Source organism: Curcuma longa, chromosome 11, assembly GCF_044706935.1.
Source record: "Curcuma longa cultivar G26 ecotype Majalengka, Jawa Barat chromosome 11, ITB_CL_G26_1.1, whole genome shotgun sequence".
Classification (NCBI taxonomy): domain Eukaryota; kingdom Viridiplantae; phylum Streptophyta; class Magnoliopsida; order Zingiberales; family Zingiberaceae; genus Curcuma; species Curcuma longa.
The window spans coordinates 10,229,329-10,249,572 of NC_133871.1; the positions used below are offsets into that span (position 1 = coordinate 10,229,329).

Genomic DNA, 20,244 nt, shown 5'->3' on the forward strand with positions numbered 1-20,244 from the left:
AAAGATGGTACAGTTTTAACTAAAAATTACTATAAAAGTATAATTTTGATCTAAGTTACCTGAGATGATATAATTTTAATTAAAATTATTCTAAAGTATTTTAATTTCGATCACAATTATTTATGTTTAAAATACTATATCCCTATAGCAAAGTGAATTTGAATATTGCTGCTAAGGGGACCCAGAAGAGTATTTTAGATATTAAATGGAGTTTTATTTTAATAATTTTAAAAGAGGGGCATTTTTATAATATGGAGAATCACTTTCGTCTATTTAATCTCGTGTGGAACGACGCAACGGCGGTGAGACCTCGAGGTCACTTCCATACCGCCGTCTCCTCGAAGGGCGATTAAGAAGCCAACCCCGGCAATGTCCGTGGAGCCACCGCTGTCGCCGGCGATCGCCGCTCAGCTCAACCACCTCCTCGCCTACTCTCCCCTCTCCGTCAAGGTTTTCTCCCCAAACCCTTCGATCCTCTCCTAGTGCCTCGTCTTCTCTTGATCTCATGGCGATGTTTTTGATGTAGGTCGAGCAGATATGGTCCGGATCCAAGAACGCTCGATTCTCCGATCGCTTCACTCTTTCAATCCCCTTCTGCCTTGACTACATCAAATGTGAGAATAATCGGTGACCCCCTTGTGTGAGTTAATGTCGTTCTTTTTTCTTTTGCCCTAATTGGAATAGGATTCCTTTCAGGGGATGTGATCTACAACGCGCTCCATCCGTCACTAGCGCCGGATGTCGTTTTTTCGCTAGAGGACGATGACTTCGATCCCCTAGGCGATATAGCGAGGGAGGGGGAGCTGCGGATGAGCAAGAGCAGCTTGTGTGATTGGAACGGAAAAGATCCATCGAAGTTGATGGCTCTTGTCCATGAACTCAGGTTCTTTGTCTTAGACCACTCATATCTGTGTGATCGATAGCCGTGTTCGTTTGTGGTTGCTTATTTTTATTCTGAAATTAGGGATCTGTACACACATTATCAGAGGAGGAGGGTAGGGGAGATTGATGATGCTAGGCTTAAGTTTGAACTAAATACTATGCTTTCGAGGGAGGTAATTGCCATAAGCTTGTTCTTTGTCTCCTTTTCCTGTGGCTTAACTGGAACTAAAGTTGTGTTTGCGGAAGATATATCCAAGATAAAATTATAGTGGAAGAAATGATTTATAGAATCTACCTCCAAAAATTTTGAGATCTGCTTTGGCTCTTTTTTAAAATGTTGCTATTATTTGATTCCTTGTTGCTGATATGATAGCTTATTATCAGTGATGTAGATTTGTTGTTTATGCAAAAAAAGTTGTAGTTTCTTAGATATTTTGTTTTTTTACCGAATTTTGCTCGTGTAAAAAATTTTACCACATGCACCATATTTTTCTCTTCAATTACTTCTTCACTTACTGTTTGCATTACTAATCTTTTTTTTTTAACCTTCACTGATGGTTTTTTCTTTCTGTTTGAAATTAACCTTAGCTCATTCTCGTAAATGGGATAATCTACTGACTTTGTTTTCATGCATTTTTTACCTTGGTCAATATGTCGACAATAATAGATGACGATCTGACAGATGGCACTTTATTTTTGGTAACTCCAGTTGTTATTGTACAGGGGATTGAAGTATGTATGGTTCCATCTCCTGATAGGGTAAGTTCCATTAGAAATTACACCTATTGTTTGTTTTGAGAAGAATTCAAGTATATGAAGGCTAAACCCCTAATTCTTCATACTGTATTAAACCCTCATATAGCCAGAGGAAGTAAAATTTTCTGTACCCTTACTTGATATGGACTTAAACAACATAGTAACAGCATGCACTTGGAAACAGCAGCAGAAGATCTACTTGCAGGTATCTTTCTTTTCTTTTAACCAGGAATATCATAATTTTGCTTCCATGTTTTGAAACAGTTTAAACAGACTACAATAATTGGGATTGAACCTTGTGCTGTTATTCTTGTAGTTGTATTTGTCTTACCTATGTTCCATAACAGTTCAACTATTAGGTACAGAATCAACTTCATCAAAGAAGCTAATGAATAGTTGTGCAAATAAAAAAAATGCTACATGGTATGTTACTGGATTATTCATGTAAAATACCCTAGTTGTATTTGTCTTTGTCTTGCCAATCTTGCATTGGCCATTATGCCTTGAATAGAAAACTATGATTTAATTGGGCATGGATTTATAAATTTCCTATTTGTCAATATATACCTCTACACTTGATATATTGTATAAACCTTTCATGATTTAATGGAACACTCAAGAAGATATTGCCAGGTTTAGAAAATAGTTCATTGCTACAGTTGCTGAGATATTGCCAGGTCAGGTCTAACAAATATAATAATTCAGTTATGACTTGTCTATGCAATTCTCTAGATGTTACTATTTCCAGTGATATTGATAAATGTGAATTAGTGATTCTCCTAGAGATATTTATCACTGTTGTACTGGTGTATAAATTGGTCATGCTAAGGTTTTTTAATAGTAACTAGTAGCAAAGCAAACCCATTTATCACTATCCACCAAACAAGCTGTTTTGTAAAGAGTAACTGTGGTAAAACTCTATCATGGAGATGCTTATGGAAATTGGTTTGTTGAACGAACTGAATTAGTTGATGAAAATGCCATATTCCTTTCTGCAATTCTTCAAAGAATTGATACCAATTGGCTCTGAAAATAATGTTGCATTATAGACCCTTTTTTATTGTCAGTTTTGATTGTTATCACATTGTCATATGTACATCTTCAGGAGATTATCGTATAATTTCTCTTTATGTATCATCTTCACCTATTGCTGACATGATAATTCTCATTGAGTAGAATATTTAACTTTTCCCATCATTTCCTATGCTTCTATATCGTAAGAAAATGATGTCTGATCGTCAGTTATTTTTGTTAAATATGTTGGTTGTGAGTTTTACATTATGGCTATTTGTGATATCTTTTTCTCTAATTTTGATTGTTGTCAGCGATAGAGAAAACAATGTTGATATTGTGGACATTTTTCTTCTCTTTTCCTTACAATAGGCAATCGACTGACAATTTGTTAAGACAAGAACAAATTAAAAAACAGAGAACTATTATTTTTCTCAATTGTGTACCAGTTCTGCAACAGTGTTTTTATCACAAAGCATTTTTATGGTTGAATGGGTTAAACCTTATGAAAATGTGTCCAGATCAATTGGATTGGTCCAGTTTTATTTACATAGTTTGGTGTTTTTTTTACCACCCTTGATCAGTGGTCCACTTGTGGTATCAGAGTAGGTTAAGTTCTTTCGGGATTTGTCATATTTTTTGTATACCAATTGTTTTGGTATCAGAGCATGGTTTTATGGTTCGTATGTAGTTTCTGGATTTATCGATGCATTTGTAGGTTTATCTGATACTAATTGTTTGGTATCAGAACATATTAGACTAAGCATTAAGTTTTAGGATTTAGGTTTAGTTTCTTTTCAAATTTGTCGTCGTATCGGGTTTATTGAATTTTGGTGTACTCGATCCAGGTTGTGAGATGAGACAGACAGCAGCATGAATTCTCCAAGCAAGTTATAAGTAAGAATTTCTAGTGCATTTATTCTTGTTCTAAAAATTTATTAGTAATGATATATTATTAGGTGATATTATGATCTTGGTAAACCGAGGACGAGGTTGACCATCGAGACGATTCGTTGCGCCAGTAGAGCCGGAGGTTTCCGAGCATGTTATGGAAAGTCAGGAGATACCCTCGACAGATCCGGTACCGGCTAGTAAGATTGTGGATAAAAGCCGGATACCATTACTAGCAAAGTCCGTCAAGGACCGGTTGACTTTATTTTATAGGGGATCTGACCCATGGCTCGCTTGTTCATGGTTGGAGAACTTGACTGATATATTTGCATATATTACTTGTACTGAGGTAGAGAAAGTCGAGTTAGCTGTGTAACATCTCCGTGATCAGGCTGCCACGTGGTGGAAGATTCCGAGGACTGTACTCGGGGAGCAGGATTTATCTTGGTTATCATTCCGGGAGGCGTTCGAGAGACAGTATTTTTCAGCGGCTTTCTGTCTAGCATGGCACCAGGAGTTTCTGAGCCTTAAGCAGGGTGATCGCTCAATTACAAACTATAACACGGAGTTTTCTCGACTGGCTGAGTTTTGTCCACATTTAGTAGCTCAAGATAGTAATCGGATGTTCCAGTTCACTCAGGGATTGGCTGCATACATTCGACTGAGGATATTTGATTTTTCGATTAGTACGTACAGAGAGGCATTGGATCGGACATTGCTCATTGAAATTACTCAGAAGTAGGTGATTCGTGAGAAAGACGCAAAAAAGTTGAAGAATCTGAGTTTACGATTTCTGGTCAGAAGAGGCCAGCTCAGGAATTCGAGACACGGGATACTTCCTGACGACGGAAGGGTAAACGACTCGCGGGATCTTCGAGTGAGTTTCAGTAGAAGAAGATTATGGAGAAGAAGTGTTACCGTTGTGGATCTGGTAGTCACTAGGTTACAGATTGTCCATCCGATCAGAATGTTTGCTATTATTGTAAACAATCTGGTCATATGATCGGTGATTGCATTCGGAGAGCTCAGCTGGAGCTCATGAATACTTCCACTTTTGGAGGACGATCCACACAACTGTGACAGCAGAGGGTACCAATGAGATATAGAACACCTCAATAGTAGAGATCTTTACCATATTCAGGACAGATGTATCAGATACAGGGGAAAGAGTATATAGTATTACCAACAGCTCCTCGGCCAGAGATTTGTTATGTGGCGATTCCAATGTAGCAGCAGTCACCCGTGGCATCGACTTCATACAGTGTGCCTTCTCACTATATTCAGCAGACAACATCTGTATCTCAGAGTCAATTTCAGCCAAAGAGGAGGCAGATTGCATCTCATTCAACTATTCAGTCTGCTAGCGCGGAGGTTGGTCATGTCTATGCTATCACATAAGAGGAGGCACAGCGGGTCGACGGATCGGTTATTCGTGGTATGGTTTCAGTTTATGCTATATTTGTCGATACCTTGATTGATACAGGTAGTTCACATTCATTCATGTCTAGATTATTTTTGAGGAAAATTCCTAGGTAGATCTTGTAGTTTGGTAGTATATTTACCTTAGGTGAAATGTTGACTACAAATCAGGAGATTAAGGGATGCCCGTTGGATTGCGATAGTCATACCGTTACGGTGGACCTTCATGTGTTGGATATGATGGAATTCGATATTATTCTGGGTATGGATTGGTTAGTCATGTATCATGCTGCAATGGATTGCCGAGCTAGAGTGATTATTTTTTGACCTCCGGATCAACCCGCTTGGGAATTTGTTGGTACTCGGAATGATGTTGTACCCATTATTTCTGCTATTCAAGCTCAAAGGATGTTAGACGGTGGGTGCCGAGGGCATGTACTGTTTCTGAAGCAAGTAGAGGAAGTTGGGGTTTCTTGTTCTCCTGGCTCGTCCGAAAAAACATCCTGATAATTGCGGACGATACGAACATCAGAAAGACAAGAAACCCCGACTTCCTCTGCTTGCTTCAGAAATAGTTAATACCCTCGGCATCCACTGTCTAACATCCTCTGAGCTTGGATAGCAGAAATAATTGGTACAACATCATTCTGAATACCAACGAATTCCCAAGCGAGTTGATCCGGAGGTCGGAAAGTAACCATTCTAGCTCGACAATCCACTGTAGCATGATACGTGGCTAACCAATCCATACCCAGAATAATGTCGAACTCCATCATATCTAGCATCTGAAGGTCCACCGTAAGGGTATGACCGTCCGAAATCCAACGGACATCCCTTAATCTTCTGATTTATAGTCAGCATTTCACCTGAAGGTAAAGATACTACCAAACTACAAGATCTAACCTAGGAATTTTTCTCAAAAATAATCTAGACATGAATGAATGTGAACTATCCGTATCAGCAAATATAGCATAAACTGCAATCATACCCCGAATGATCGATTCGTCGGCCTGCTATGCCTCCTCTCGTGTGATAGCATAGACATGGCCAACCTCTGCGCTAGCAGGCTGAATGAGATGCAATCTGCCTTCTCTTTGACTGAAACTGACTCTGAGGTACAGATGTCGTCTGCTGAATAAGTGAGAAGACACTGTATGAAGTCGGTGCTGCGGGTGGCTGCTGCTGCATTGGAATCGCCGTATAATAATAAATCTCTGGCTGAGGAGCTGCTGGTAATACTATATACTCTTTCTCCTGTATCTGATACATCTGTCCTGAATATGGTAAAGATCTTTACTGCTGAGGTACTCTATATCTCACTAGTACCCTTTGTTGTCGCGGCTGTGTAGATTGTCCTCTAGAAGTGGAAGTATCCGTGAGCTCTTCGAGTGCAATCACTGATCATATGACCAGGTTGTTTACAATAATAGCAAACAGCCTGATCGGATGGACAATCTATAACCTAGTGACTACCAAATACACAACAACACTTCTTCTCCATAATCTTCTTCTAGTGAAACCCACGAGTCGTTTACCCTTCTGTCGTCAGGAAGAATCCCGGATCCCTGAGCTGGCCTCTTCTGACCAGAAATTTGTAAACTCAGATTCGATTTTTTTGCGTCTTTCTCACGAATCAACTGCTGCTGAGTCATCTCAATAAGCAATGCTCAATCCAATGCCTCTTTGTACGTACTAACTGAAAAATCAGACATCCTCAGTCGAATGTATGCAGCCAGTCTCTGAGTGAACTGGAACATCCGATCACTATCTTGAGCTACTAAATGTGAGCAAAACTCAGCCAGTCGAGAAAACTCCGTATTATAGTTTGTAACTAAGTGATCGTCCTGCTTAAGGCTCAGAAACTCAACTCGACTTTCTCTACCTCAGTACAAATAATATATGCAAATATATCAGTCAAGTTCTTCAACTATGAACGAGCGAGCTATGGGTCAGATCCTCCATGAAATAAAGTCAACCGGTCCTTGACGGACTTTGCCAGTAATGGTATCCGACTTTTATCCACAGTCTTACTAGCTGGTACCGGGTCTGTCGAGGGTATCTCCCGACTTTCCATAACATGCTCGGAAACCTCCGGCTCTACTGGCGTAACGGGTCAACCTCGTCCTCGATTTACCGGGGTCATAATATCACCTGATAATATATCATTACTATAAATTTTTAGAACAAGAATAAATGCACTAAAAATTCTTACTTATAACTTGCTTGGAGAATTCATGTCGCTGTCTGTTCCATCTCACATCTTGGATCGAGTACACCAAAATTCGATAAACCCGATACAACGATAATTTCGAAAAGAAACTAAAGTCTAATATGCTCTGATACCAAAAATTGGTATCAGATAAACCTACAAATGCATCGATAAATTCAGAAACTACATATGAATCATAAAACCATGCTCTGATATCAAAACAATTGGTATCAGATAACTGCCGACGCATGAATTAGAGAAGTGGATATTTAAAAAGGAGAAATGAAGAAGTAAGACGTTACTGAGTGCACGTCGAGGTGGATCGAGAAAGTGATCTCGATAAGAGGTAAGAGGCAAGGTTCTGTTCCATTTAGTGGTACAAAGCATTTGAATTCTTCAACGAAAAGGATCTCCAACTACTAGACAGAGGTAGTTCGTCGTCGAAGCAGGAAAAGCACAAAAACGTTTTTCTGGTTTTTTTTATTGAAGGTGCTCGGCGACCTCTCCTTTGGGTGAAGCTTTGTTCGCAACCATCAAAGACAAACTGGAAGAGGTCTAATAGCCTTCTCTTCTGCTAATCTGAAGGTTTTGATTGTTGGTTTCCAATATCTCCGGCGAAATCAAACTTTTTCCGGCCATCTTCTCCGGTGGAACACTAGTGTCTCCGACCAATAATCAATTGACACGTAGGCATTGGTGTTTAGGCGGAAACAATTTCAAATTTGAGAGAGTAAGATAGAAGGAAGATCAGGCAAAGGAATATTTTATCACAATTGGTAAGTAAGGATCACAATTGGTAAGTAAGGTTACAGACTTTAATTAGATGATTGTTATTTCCTTACAAAGCTGTTGAAGGTTATCACCGTGGACCACTATACTCCATGGGAGGGAAAAAAGGGAAAAAAGGAAAAGGAAAGAATCCTTCATATCATATGGATTTTGGGAAGAAGATGAGGTGACAATAGAATCATCTAACTTGGAAACACACTTTGAATGTGCGGTTTCAACAAACTCGGATGAGGTGGCGTATCAAGATGAGGTGGAAGAAGTCGCTGACGTGGAACAAGTAGGGGTTGATGTGGAATTCCAAACCCAACCTGGCAATGGTGTGCTTCTACTGCCGGAGGAAGGGGAGATCTTGTCGGAGGAGGAACAAAATGAGGTTGCAAATGACAATTCGAACGGAAGGTCTGTTGGAGAAAAGGGTCAGGATGATGAACGGAGAGCTGATGAAGGAAGGAACACAATTGAACGGAATGCATCATGGGCTGGACTTTTCAAGGATAATCGCAAGATGTAGCATGCCATGCACCTTGATCAGTATGAGGCAAAAGGAGGGAGGCTATCTTTTGAATTTTCCGACTTGGACAGTGTTGAAGATTCACTTGGTTATTGTCTTGTCGGATGCTTTATGGGGAGACATCCAGGCAGGATTGGAGTCATTGCGATAGCTAATCGGTGGGGAGTTCCGTTTAAGTTCTTTTTACATAAAAGTGGTTGGGTTGTCTATCGTTTCAACACTCAGGAGGATAGGGATAATGTTTTGCACGGTGGTCCATATTTTGCTTTTGGGATTACGATTTTCTTGAAGATAATGCCACGATGCTTTCTGTTCAATGAGGATGGAAGACATGTTCTTGCATGGATTCAACTACATGGGTTGCCTCCGGATTGTTGGTCACAGAAATTTGAGAGAGTAAGATAGAAGCAAGATCAGGCAAAGGAATATTTTATCACAATTGGTAAGTAAGGCTGCAGACTTTAATTAGATGATTGTTATTTCCTTACAAAGCTGTTGAAGGTTATCACCGTGGACCACTATACTCCATGGGAGGGAAAAAAGGGAAAAAAGGAAAAGGAAAGAATCCTTCCTATTATATGGATTTTGGGAAGGAAGATGAGGTGACAATAGAATCATCTAACTTGGAAACACACTTTGAATGTGCGGTTTCAACAAACTCGGATGAGGTGGCGTATCAAGATGAGGTGGAAGGAGTCGCTGACGTGGAACAAGTAGGGGTTGATGCGGAATTCCCAACCCAACCTGGCAATGGTGTGCTTCTACTGCCGGAGGAAGGGGAGATCTTGCCGGAGGAGGAACAAAATGAGGTTGCAAATGACAATTCGAACGGAAGGAGGTCTGTTGGAGAAAAGGGTCAAGATGATGAACAGAGAGCTGATGAAGGAAGGAACACAACTGAACGGAATGCATCATGGGCTGGACTTTTCAAGGATAATCAAGATGCAGCATGCCCTGCACCTTGATCAGTATGAGGCAAAAGGAGGGAGGCTATCTTTTGAATTTTCCGACCTGGACAGTGTTGAAGATTCACTTGGTTATTGTCTTGTAGGATGCTTTATGGGGAGACATCCAGGCAGAAATGGAGTCATTGCGATAGCTAATCGGTGGGGAGTTCCGTTTAAGTTCTTTTTACATAAAAGTGGTTGGGTTGTTTATCGTTTCAACACTCAGGAGGATAGGGATAATGTTTTGCACGGTGATCCATATTTTGCTTTTGGGATTCCGATTTTCTTGAAGATAATGCCACGATGCTTTCTGTTCAATGAGGATGGAAGACATGTTCCTGCATGGATTCAACTACATGGGTTGCCTCCGGATTGTTGGTCACAGAAATTTGAGAGAGTAAGATAGAAGGAAGATCAGGCAAAGGAATATTTTATCACAATTGGTAAGTAAGACTGCAGACTTTAATTAGATGATTGTTATTTCCTTACAAAGCTGTTGAAGGTTATCACCGTGGACCACTATACTCCATGGGAGGGAAAAAAGGGAAAAAAGGAAAAGGAAAGAATCCTTCATATCATATGGATTTTGGGAAGGAAGATGAGGTGACAATAGAATCATCTAACTTGGAAACACACTTTGAATGTGCGGTTTCAACAAACTCGGATGAGGTGGCGTATCAAGATGAGGTGGAAGGAGTCGTTGACGTGGAACAAGTAAGGGTTGATGCGGAATTCCCAACCCAACCTGGCAATGGTGTGCTTCTACTGCCGGAGGAAGGGGAGATCTTGCCGGAGGAGGAACAAAATGAGGTTGCAAATGACAATTCGAACGGAAGGAGGTCTGTTGGAGAAAAGGGTCAAGATGATGAACGGAGAGCTGATGAAAGAAGGAACACAACTGAACGGAATGCATCATGGGCTGGACTTTTCAAGGATAATCGCAAGATGCAGCATGCCATGCACCTTGATCAGTATGAGGCAAAAGGAGGGAGGCTATCTTTTGAATTTTCCGACCTAGACAGTGTTGAAGATTCACTTGGTTATTGTCTTGTAGGATGCTTTATGGGGAGACATCCAGGCAGGAATGGAGTCATTGCGATAGCTAATCGGTGGGGAGTTCCGTTTAAGTTCTTTTTACATAAAAGTGGTTGGGTTGTCTATCGTTTCAACACTCAGGAGGATAGGGATAATGTTTTGCACGGTGGTCCATATTTTGCTTTTGGGATTCCGATTTTTTTGAAGATAATGCCACGATGCTTTCTGTTCAATGAGGATGGAAGACATGTTCCTGCATGGATTCAACTACATCGGTTGCCTCCGGATTGTTGGTCAAGAAATTTGAGAGAGTAAGATAGAAGGAAGATCAGGCAAAGGAATATTTTATCACAATTGGTAAGTAAGGCGGCCGACTTTAATTAGATGATTGTTATTTCCTTACAAAGCTGTTGAAGGTTATCACCGTGGACCACTATACTCCATGGGAGGGAAAAAAGGGAAAAAAGGAAAAGAAAAGAATCCTTCATATCATATGGATTTTGGGAAGGAAGATGAGGTGACAATAGAATCATCTAACTTGGAAACACACTTTGAATGTGCGGTTTCAACAAACTCGAATGAGATGGCGTATCAAGATGAGGTGGAAGGAGTCGCTGACGTGGAACAAGTAGGGGTTGATGCGGAATTCCCAACCCAACCTGGCAATGGTGTGCTTCTACTGCCGGAGGAGGAACAAAATGAGGTTGCAAATGACAATTCGAACGGAAGGAGGTTTGTTGGAGAAAAGGGTCAAGATGATGAATGGAGAGCTGATGAAGGAAGGAACACAACTGAACGGAATGCATCATGGGTTGGACTTTTCAAGGATAATTGCAAGATGCAGCATGCCATGCACCTTGATCAGTATGAGGCAAAAGGAGGGAGGCTATCTTTTGAATTTTCTGACCTGGACAGTGTTGAAGATTCACTTGGTTATTGTCTTGTAGGATGCTTTATGGGGAGACATCCAGGCAGGAATGGAGTCATTGCAATAGCTAATCGGTGGGGAGTTCCATTTAAGTTCTTTTTACATAAAAGTGGTTAGGTTGTCTATCGTTTCAACACTCAGGAGGATAGGGATAATGTTTTGCACAGTGGTCCATATTTTGCTTTTGGGATTCCGATTTTCTTGAAGATAATGCCACGATGCTTTCTGTTCAATGAGGATGGAAGACATGTTCCTGCATGGATTCAACTACATGGGTTGCCTCTGGATTATTGGTCACAGAAAGTGTTGAGTATGATTGGTTCGGAGGTTGGGAAACCTTTATATACGGACAACCTGACACGAACGAGGGAGAGATTAGTCTATGCTCGCCTAATGGTTGAGATCCCGGTCTTTGGAGAAAGAGTTAATGTGATACCTATTACTTTGCCAACTGGGGCTCAGGTTGATATTCGAATTGTATATGAGATGGTGCCAAAATCCTGTGAAATTTATCGCAAAATTGGCCATCGGACGGTAACCTGTCGAACGAATTCTAATCCGGCGGACCTACATTCACAGCAGTAACAACCTGCACAAACTGAGAATTTTGACCAGAGACGTAGGAGAACAAGGTCACAATCAACAAGAGGACAAAGGCAGCCAAGAACAAGGTTTAGAAATCAACCGAGGCAACAATGGAAGCAAAGGCAAAATGCATCGGAAGAGCTAAATCCGGATGTACAGAACTCTAATACTTCAGATCATGGAGAACAAGAGGCAAGTGTGACACTACATTCCACACCGGAGGAAGCATCATCTTTATCCTTGCCCACGGCTGCAACATTAGCCACAAAGGAGGCTTCGGAAGACGACACTTGGACCTCGAGGGGAGGGTGGAAACTTCGGGCGCGAGCAGCCCGCCGTGGTGATCAATGAATATTGCATCCTGGAACATTAGGGGCTTCCACAAGCCCCTTAAACAAGGAGGAGTGCAACATCTCCTCAAGCATAAAGATATTCAAGTAATGGCATTATTGGAGACAAAACTAAAGGAGGAATCTCTAGCTCCAATCATACAAAGGCGATTTATAGGTATGGGATATGCTCATAACTTTGATATGTCTAATAATGGTCGTATATTGCTCCTTTGGGATTTACATAGGGTGGAGATGGAGGTTCTAAAGACAACCGATCAGTTTATTCATTGTTATATCAATTGCAAAATATCTGGGAGAAGTTACTTTGTCACATTTGTATATGGGTTGCACTCTATTGTTACCCGAAGACCGTTATGGGAGGCACTTACAAATCTTGGCGAGACCATTTCTGAAGCATGGATGATTATGGGGGATTTCAACTCAATACTATCTATCCAGGAGAAGCAAGGAGGTGCGCCTGTCACCAACCATGAAATGAGGGACCTACAAGTCTTTGCCCACACTTGTGGTTTAGTGGATCTTCGCTCTATCGGATGTCGGCTCACATGGACCAATGGTATAGTTTCTTGTAAGTTGGATAGATCTCTGGTAAACTCACATTGGTTGATGGCGGATTTTGATGCTTATGCGGAGTTCATGGCACCCGGTTGTTTTTCAGATCATTCTTGTGATATAGTGCACATCTTAGCCAAAGTTCGACCCCCGAATCGACCTTTCAAATTTTTGAATTTATGGACATTACATGAGGATTTTCAAAGGATAGTTAGTGAATCTTGGGCAGCCCCGGTAAATGGTCATGCGCAATATACACTCAAGGCAAAATTGCTCCGACTAAAGGGTCGGTTGAGAGAATTGAATAAGGAAAAATTTGGGCACATCTCGGAGAAGGCAAAAAGAGCAAATGCAGAATTGGAAGAGGTGCAAAAGATTATTTTAGATGGAGGACCCGCCCCCGTGGACTACCCACACATCCGGAAGCGTGCCACCCTTCTTGCAGAGGCGGAGAAGCAATTCTACCAACAAAGGGCGAAAAATGTATACTTGAAAAGCTCGGATAAGTGTACCAAGTTCTTCCATGGCATAGTCAAGAGGAATAACAAGAGGAATGCCATCATTACCATCACTAAAAGGGATGGGGACCGAACAACAAGTATTGGGGAGGTGGCGGAAGAATTTGTGACTTTCTTTCATGAGTTACTTGGGCAAAGCGAGATATGTTCACAAGTGGACATCCATAACATTCCAGGAAGGAAACTTAATAGCAGTCAATCGGAGGCTTTGATTAGGCCGGTGGATGAAGAGGAAATCAAAGGCGCACTACATAGCATTGGATGGGGTAAAACGTCGGGGCCGGATGGTTATGGTGCAAAGTTCTTTGTTTCTTCATGGGACACAATAGGTCCGGATTTCATAGCTGCAATTTTGGAATTCTTTCAAGGGGGTAAACTTCTAAAACAATGGAATCACTCCTTGATATACTTGGTGCCAAAGTTGGATCATGCGGAAGGTGTTTCGGATTATCGGCCTATCTCTTGTTGTAATGTGTTCTACAAGGTAATTGCTAAGATACTAGCCAGACGGTTATCATTGGTCTTGGAGTACTTATTGGACCCGGCTCAAGCGGCATTTGTGCAAGGAAGATCCATAGGAGACAACATCAACTTGACACAAGAACTCCTAAGGAAATATGCTCGCAAAAGAATTTCGCCAAGGTGTATGATCAAGGTGGACTTGAAGAAGGCGTTTGATACGGTGGATTGGGAATTCCTTATGGCCGCTCTCGTTGGTTTTGGATTTCCCCAACGATTTTGTGCATGGATTAGGGAATGTGTAACTACGGCTTCGTACTCGATCTCCCTCAATGGTGGCATCTATGGGTTCTTTAGTGGGAGGCGCGGGTTGAGGCAAGGTGATCCTTTATCCCCTTTACTTTTTGGATTATGTATTGAGGTGCTATCTAGAAGAATGCAGGTCATCTCCTCGCTGCCATCATTTCACCATCATCCCATGTGCAAAGAGGTTGGCATAACGCACCTTGCTTATGCCGATGACCTCATGTTCTTTGCCCGGGCAGATGAGACCTCAATCAAGCATATAGCGGACTGTTTAGATATGTTTGGAAGAGAAGCGGGGCTAAGGGCAAATCCATTGAAATCCCACATATATATTGTTGGTGTGGATAATAGAGTGAAGAACCAGTTACTTAACCTCATTGGGTTTCAAGAAGGGAAGTTTCCATTCCGATATTTGGGTATTCCACTAGCGGCGGAGAAGTTGAGGATTGCTAACTATGGTCCATTGCTTGAGGCAATCACAAGTAAGATAAATGCATGGCCTAAGCACACTCTTTCATATGCCGGACGATTGGAATTGGTAAAAACGGTATTACAAGGGATAGAATGTTATTGGTTATCTATTCTCCCTATCCCCGTTGGAGTCATTGACAAGATCCAAACTATTTGTAGAAGGTTCGTATGGTCTTCTAAATACCCTCCTATATCTTGGGCTTCCTTATGTCTATCAAAAAATGAAGGGGGGGTATGGTATTCGAGATCTTAGTGCATGGAATGAAGCTTTACTAAGTAAGACCTTATGGAAGATTCAATCCAAGACGGATTCATTGTGGGTAAGATGGGTGCATCATCATTACATCAAAGGGGTTGAATTTTGGCAATGGGAAGTTAAAGCCTCCGATTCACCACTCATCAAGCGGCTTGTGGATATCCGGAGCAAAATCTTGGGTGGAATGAATGGAGTTGGGGAGGCAAACATGAAGATGATAGAGTGGTTTGCCGGAGGAAAGAAAGGGGTTAAAAATGCATATGATTTCTTCAAGCCAAGAGGACCTTCGGTGGTTTGGGAGTCATTTGTTTGGAGGGCGGAAATATTACCAAAGCATCGTTTCATATTATGGTTGCTAGCACATGCCAAATTACGAACAGCGGATCGGATGCTCTATGAGGAGAATAAGGAATGTGTACTATGTCACCAACAAGAGGAGTCCAATGACCACTTATTCTTTGAGTGTCCCACCACTAGGGCTCTTTGTGACAAAGTAAAGCAATGGTTAGAAATTCAACATGATTTTTCAACATTAAATGAGCTATTTCAGATTTTTGGACAACATTACAAAAATGTCAACCGCAAGACGAAGGCTCGATATCTTGGCATCTCAAGCATGATTTATGTGCTTTGGGAGGCTCGTAACAAGTCTCGCTATGAGGGGAAGGCACCAAACGAGGAGATGATGCTTCGGAAGATTCAAATACACGTGTTCCGATTTTTATGATTTTATTGAATACGTTACTTGTTGGGTGTTGATGTCTTGAAGAGTTCAGTGTTGAAAGTATGTAAGTGATTGAATGTGTCACATTGGGCGACATGTGCTCAAATGATGTGTTTTGTTGTTGATGCGCGTAGGAGGACTTACCTCAAATGTAGAGGTCCAAGTCCAAGATAGACTTGTATGCTTTGATTCTACTTTGAGAGTATTTAACTCTCAAAGTATATTTATACAATATGTATCTTTTTCAAAAAAACAATACCTTGGGATAATGGTTTACCCTTGCTTAGTGCCGTATATAGCTCCTGAGGGTAAGCAATTTAACAATCAGGCTGACAAATTGAATGAATTTACTTAAGGTCAGTATCCATAAGGTGAACAGACGTGACAGAAGAAATTGTTTGCTGTAGTGTAATTTTGGAGGGTTTTTATGGGCTTGATTGTCTAGATTATTGAAGGATGGATCATTAGAGAAACAGATACCAGAAAGGTTTATATGTTTTTGCAACTGTTTTTTTTTCTTTAATACATGAAATTTTGGATAACTCCATAGCATGGCGATAAGACACTGGAAAATTGTTCTCATATATTTTAACTATGGTGATAAAACATTGGCAAACTGGTTTTCGTATAATTCAGTGTCCTTCTAGGTAGTAGTTCTTTCCTAAGTCAGCTTATTGCATTCTGCAGGTTATATTTCCTGTTAGCAGAAGTTATTCTTCTGCACCTGCAGCTCCAAGAATAAAATTAATTTGTACTCCAGAGTTAAAGTCCTTATTCTCCATCGAGGATGTCAAACTTCCGCCTTGGTTAGATGGGATGTAGGTCATGCTAATTTCTTCTGATGTTGGTCCAACATCTGTTTCTGTTATACATTAAAGTTTCTTTCAAATGTAGTTAGTAACTGATTTAGTAAACCATTGAAGAAGTTTTCTTTCTTTTAAGGTGCATGGCCGAATACCTTCCTATTATTGAAGATAACCTCAAGCTTCAGGTACATTTGTTTTTTCACAGAAATGCACTGAGCACTTGTTAATTGTTGCATCAAAAAATTTACGTGAGGTGATGCTCACTTCAATTGATTAAGAATAGCGATATTTGTAGGCAGCTTGTAGAATCTTTCATGTCCTATTGTCTGTAGGTAGAATATAGATTTTGCCATAGTAAATTGTGATGTACTCCCCATTAATCTAGCGACAGTCAGAAAGTAATGTGCTTGATTTGTGAAATCTTCTCTCTCTCATTCATTTGTTAGTTTTGAATGTTACATTGGTATCAAAACTTGTTTTCTCAAGGTTGTGGAGGCAATTGCATCCATTGGTTCAAGAAGACGTTTTATTGAGGCTTTAGCTCCTTTTTTTGGAAGACCACTAGAAGTTGATCCGGTATTCTATTATTCAATCTTATTTCATAATCTTATTTATTTTACTAAGGATGTTTTTATGATGCATGATTTTGTTAGGTATTCTGCAGAAGAGCTACTGTGCTTTGTGCCTCTGGGGCTTTTACATTTTTGGTATGTTGTGAATGCTTTTTGTGCTTATATACCACAATTGACCAACTTAGATTTGTCATAACAGATGTAAACCAACATCTATGAAAAGATCATCATTTGTGGATGGAAGTGGTCCTGTGCAATGTTCATTGTTTCCACATATAAAAGAAACCCCTAAAACAATAAACAAGTAGCCCTGGCACGCTTAGATATTATGGCTGAATTTTGTACTTTGTGAGTAGTGTAGAAGTTTAATCCTTGAATACATCTCAACATTTGACTCAAATACTCAGCAATCAAGAATGCTTTTGAAGATTTTTACTGTGCAATTCTTTGGTAAACTGAACATGTTTTTTCTTGCATTGCTTTATTTTTGCAGGTTCATTTTTCTATTCCTACACAATTCCCAAAGCAGCAACCCATATTGTTACTGCAAAGTTCTCAGGTATTCATTCTTTCCTCTTGGTGTTTGAAGATTATACCCCATCCCTACTATAACTGAAGCAAGAATTTAACCCATGTTCTTGACCTCATTGTGTGAGTGTGTGTAGCCTTTGAGCTAAGAATTCTTGAGCATTTTGAGTTCCACTGGGTTCTTCAAGGTTGCACAAATTGCTTACACTTTCACAAGAAGCTTAATTTGTTCTAGTTAGATTTCTAGTGATTTTAGTAGTCATAATGATTGATGAGCTCGTATCACCCTCAATCAAATACCATGAGGATGAGGATAGGTAGCATTTGTTGGTAAAACCAGAGAATGTAAGATCTCTTTGGATTCATTGGAGAATAGAATTCATGTTTGGATGGGAATAAAGAAGTAATCATTTTGGGATTAAGCTTGCTTATATATACAAGATTGCAGGGTGTAGATTGAGGGACCTGTTAGTGGGAAGGGAAAAGGAGTTACTTTGAAAAGGCTTGTGATTTAGGGTGAGGGCCAGATATGACTTTCCTAAAACATTTTAATCCATTTTAAATTTTATATGGGCTTGAGCCTTTAAAAAATGTCTCAATCCACCCTATGTTTGAACTGCTTTTGATTTGATAAATTTCCTCCATTCTCTGTATGAGACTATTTGTTTCTCTATGAAAGATCACTTATCCTCTTCTTCAGCAAAAGATTTCTTCTTCAGCAAATCTGTTCCTCAATCAAAAGCTATGCTGTTTTTCTATGCAGCATTTTAATTCTCAAAGCCTACCAATCTCGTCATCCCCTATGAATGAATACCCTTGGAGCCCTAGATGGGACCCAGCAGAGATGGCGGAACGAATATTGTAAGCATCTTTTTCCTAGTAATATTAGAAAACCTATCAGAACGCTTTTCTTATTGTGACACCTTTGCAGCGAGTTCGTGGTAGACGAGTGTTTAGACTTCAAAAAGTTCTGTATTGATTCATCACCTAAGTAACAAGACTAACATGTAGTAGCAGGTATACCTCACATTCCCATTTATTTTTTTTTGAAAAAGAAAAAAAAAACTCTCTTCCCTTCAGTTTTTCAATTATTGTAGGACAATCATACTCTTTCTTTTGGTGTAGAAAGTTGTTTGTCCTTAGCTTGTGATGAACGAAGGCTCCAGGGGTGGAAGGGTGGAATGATCCATCAAAAGACGATGGCAATTGGCTAGTTTCTGGTGGCATAAACGTGAAGGGTTTCATGAAATAGACTTCTTTACTTTTATAGTCGATTTATTTGCCCTTTCCTATGCTGCTCACAAAGAAGTGCACAACTTTGTTTCTCTAGTCGTATGGGTTTGTTTGTTTTCTTGCACGACAGAGTGCCATATTTTGTAGGGCAAGCATATCCTTTTGGTCTAGAAATTGTGTCCGTAGGGGCCCTATACTGGACTCGTAATGGTCTCTGGTGGTCGAGTACTGGGCCATGGATGGACTCACTGATAGGCCTGTATCTGGCTCAGATCAGTCTGATGAAGACGCAACTCGCAGTGGACTCTATTGGACCAGTAGCACCCGTGATTGGGCTCTCTATTGGGCTAGCAAATAGCCGTTAATGGGATCGATATTGGGTCAGTAAACAGACGTTAAGTGGTTATCTTTAAGGATGCGGTAGCCTGATAATGGGCTTGCTATTGGACCAGTAAGGTGCTGGGCTTACTAGTCAGCTGATTTCTGGCTGCTAATTGGATCTGTATTTTTGTTTTTTATAATCTATGTATCTAGTTCTTACAATTTAATTAATCTTAGAAGTGATTAATCTGGTTCTATTGAAGTTTTTCATATTGAGGTGAATTAGAAAACTTAGATCTTGACCGACAGTCCAGTATTATAAATTTTTAAATTTTTCAAATGTAATATGTTTTAGGTAAAATTTGAACTATCATCCTGTCTAAAAGATGTAAAAGAAAGCTGATATCTATTAAGCCAGAGAGGGGTCTAATAGGTTAGTGCATAACATCATATTGGACCAATAATGGGTCTAGTCTATTAGGCCCTTAACGAGCCCACTAGCCAAGAGTAACGTAAGAGCTGCATAGGCTAGCTAGTGTAAATTGGGCCAGCAAATGAGCTGGAAGAGAGAGTTAATTGGTTTGGCAGGTCAATTAATCTGGTTGTTAATGTCACACTACTGAGTTGATCTGATAAATCAGGGGGAATCAATCCCCTAGTTATGCCAAACTTATGAGGCCGAAATTATTTTTTTGTATTTTCTCGTCGCATTAAAAAAAAAATCATAAGACATCCAAACAAAAAAAGTACTTTATTTTTTAAAGCAAGGGATTTCATGATTATGGACACTTCAAGGTGTTTTTCCACGTAGGCAACCTTTAGAATCATTGGATAATGTGAATACGATCCTGCAAATACGCTATAGAAAAAACATAGAGCAGGATCATTCATATGTTTTGTTCCAATTTGATGTTGCGCGATAGAGGAGGATCTTAAAAACGGGTTTACATTCCAGGGGCATCCATATATTATTTTGACATATATATTATAAAAGAAAAACTAAAAAATAAATCTTAGCTAATACACAAGAATCATCAGGTTAAAGTTTGGTTGGACTAACTAATATATTATCAGACGTTTAACCTTATCATTACAGGTATTCATAAATTATGGTTACATTGATACACACCATCAATCAACAAATGCACTCCAAGATAAAAGTCAATAGGCATAAAAATAATT

The 20,244-nt window shown here is 40.0% G+C and overlaps 1 protein-coding gene across 3 annotated transcripts; it reads left to right on the forward strand.

Moving 5' to 3' along the window:
• Positions 1 to 314: 314 nt before the first annotated feature.
• LOC141840874 (uncharacterized) lies at positions 315 to 18,865 on the forward strand. Of its 3 annotated transcripts, none has more exons than XM_074728961.1 (14): positions 315 to 450; positions 527 to 614; positions 697 to 883; positions 965 to 1,055; positions 1,606 to 1,641; positions 1,745 to 1,843; positions 16,290 to 16,420; positions 16,545 to 16,593; positions 16,895 to 16,984; positions 17,062 to 17,115; positions 17,474 to 17,539; positions 18,272 to 18,369; positions 18,440 to 18,525; positions 18,634 to 18,865. In XM_074728961.1, exons 1-13 carry the CDS (start codon positions 370 to 372, stop codon positions 18,501 to 18,503), a joined length of 1,134 nt encoding a protein of 377 aa, XP_074585062.1. In that variant the 5' UTR covers positions 315 to 369; the 3' UTR covers positions 18,504 to 18,525; positions 18,634 to 18,865. The 3 variants fall into 3 exon arrangements, 2 of the variants coding, with proteins under 2 accessions (XP_074585062.1, XP_074585063.1); XM_074728962.1 differs by having other exon boundaries at positions 18,638 to 18,865; XR_012602763.1 differs by lacking the exon at positions 18,634 to 18,865 and having other exon boundaries at positions 17,073 to 17,115; positions 18,440 to 18,487.
• Positions 18,866 to 20,244: the final 1,379 nt, after the last annotated feature.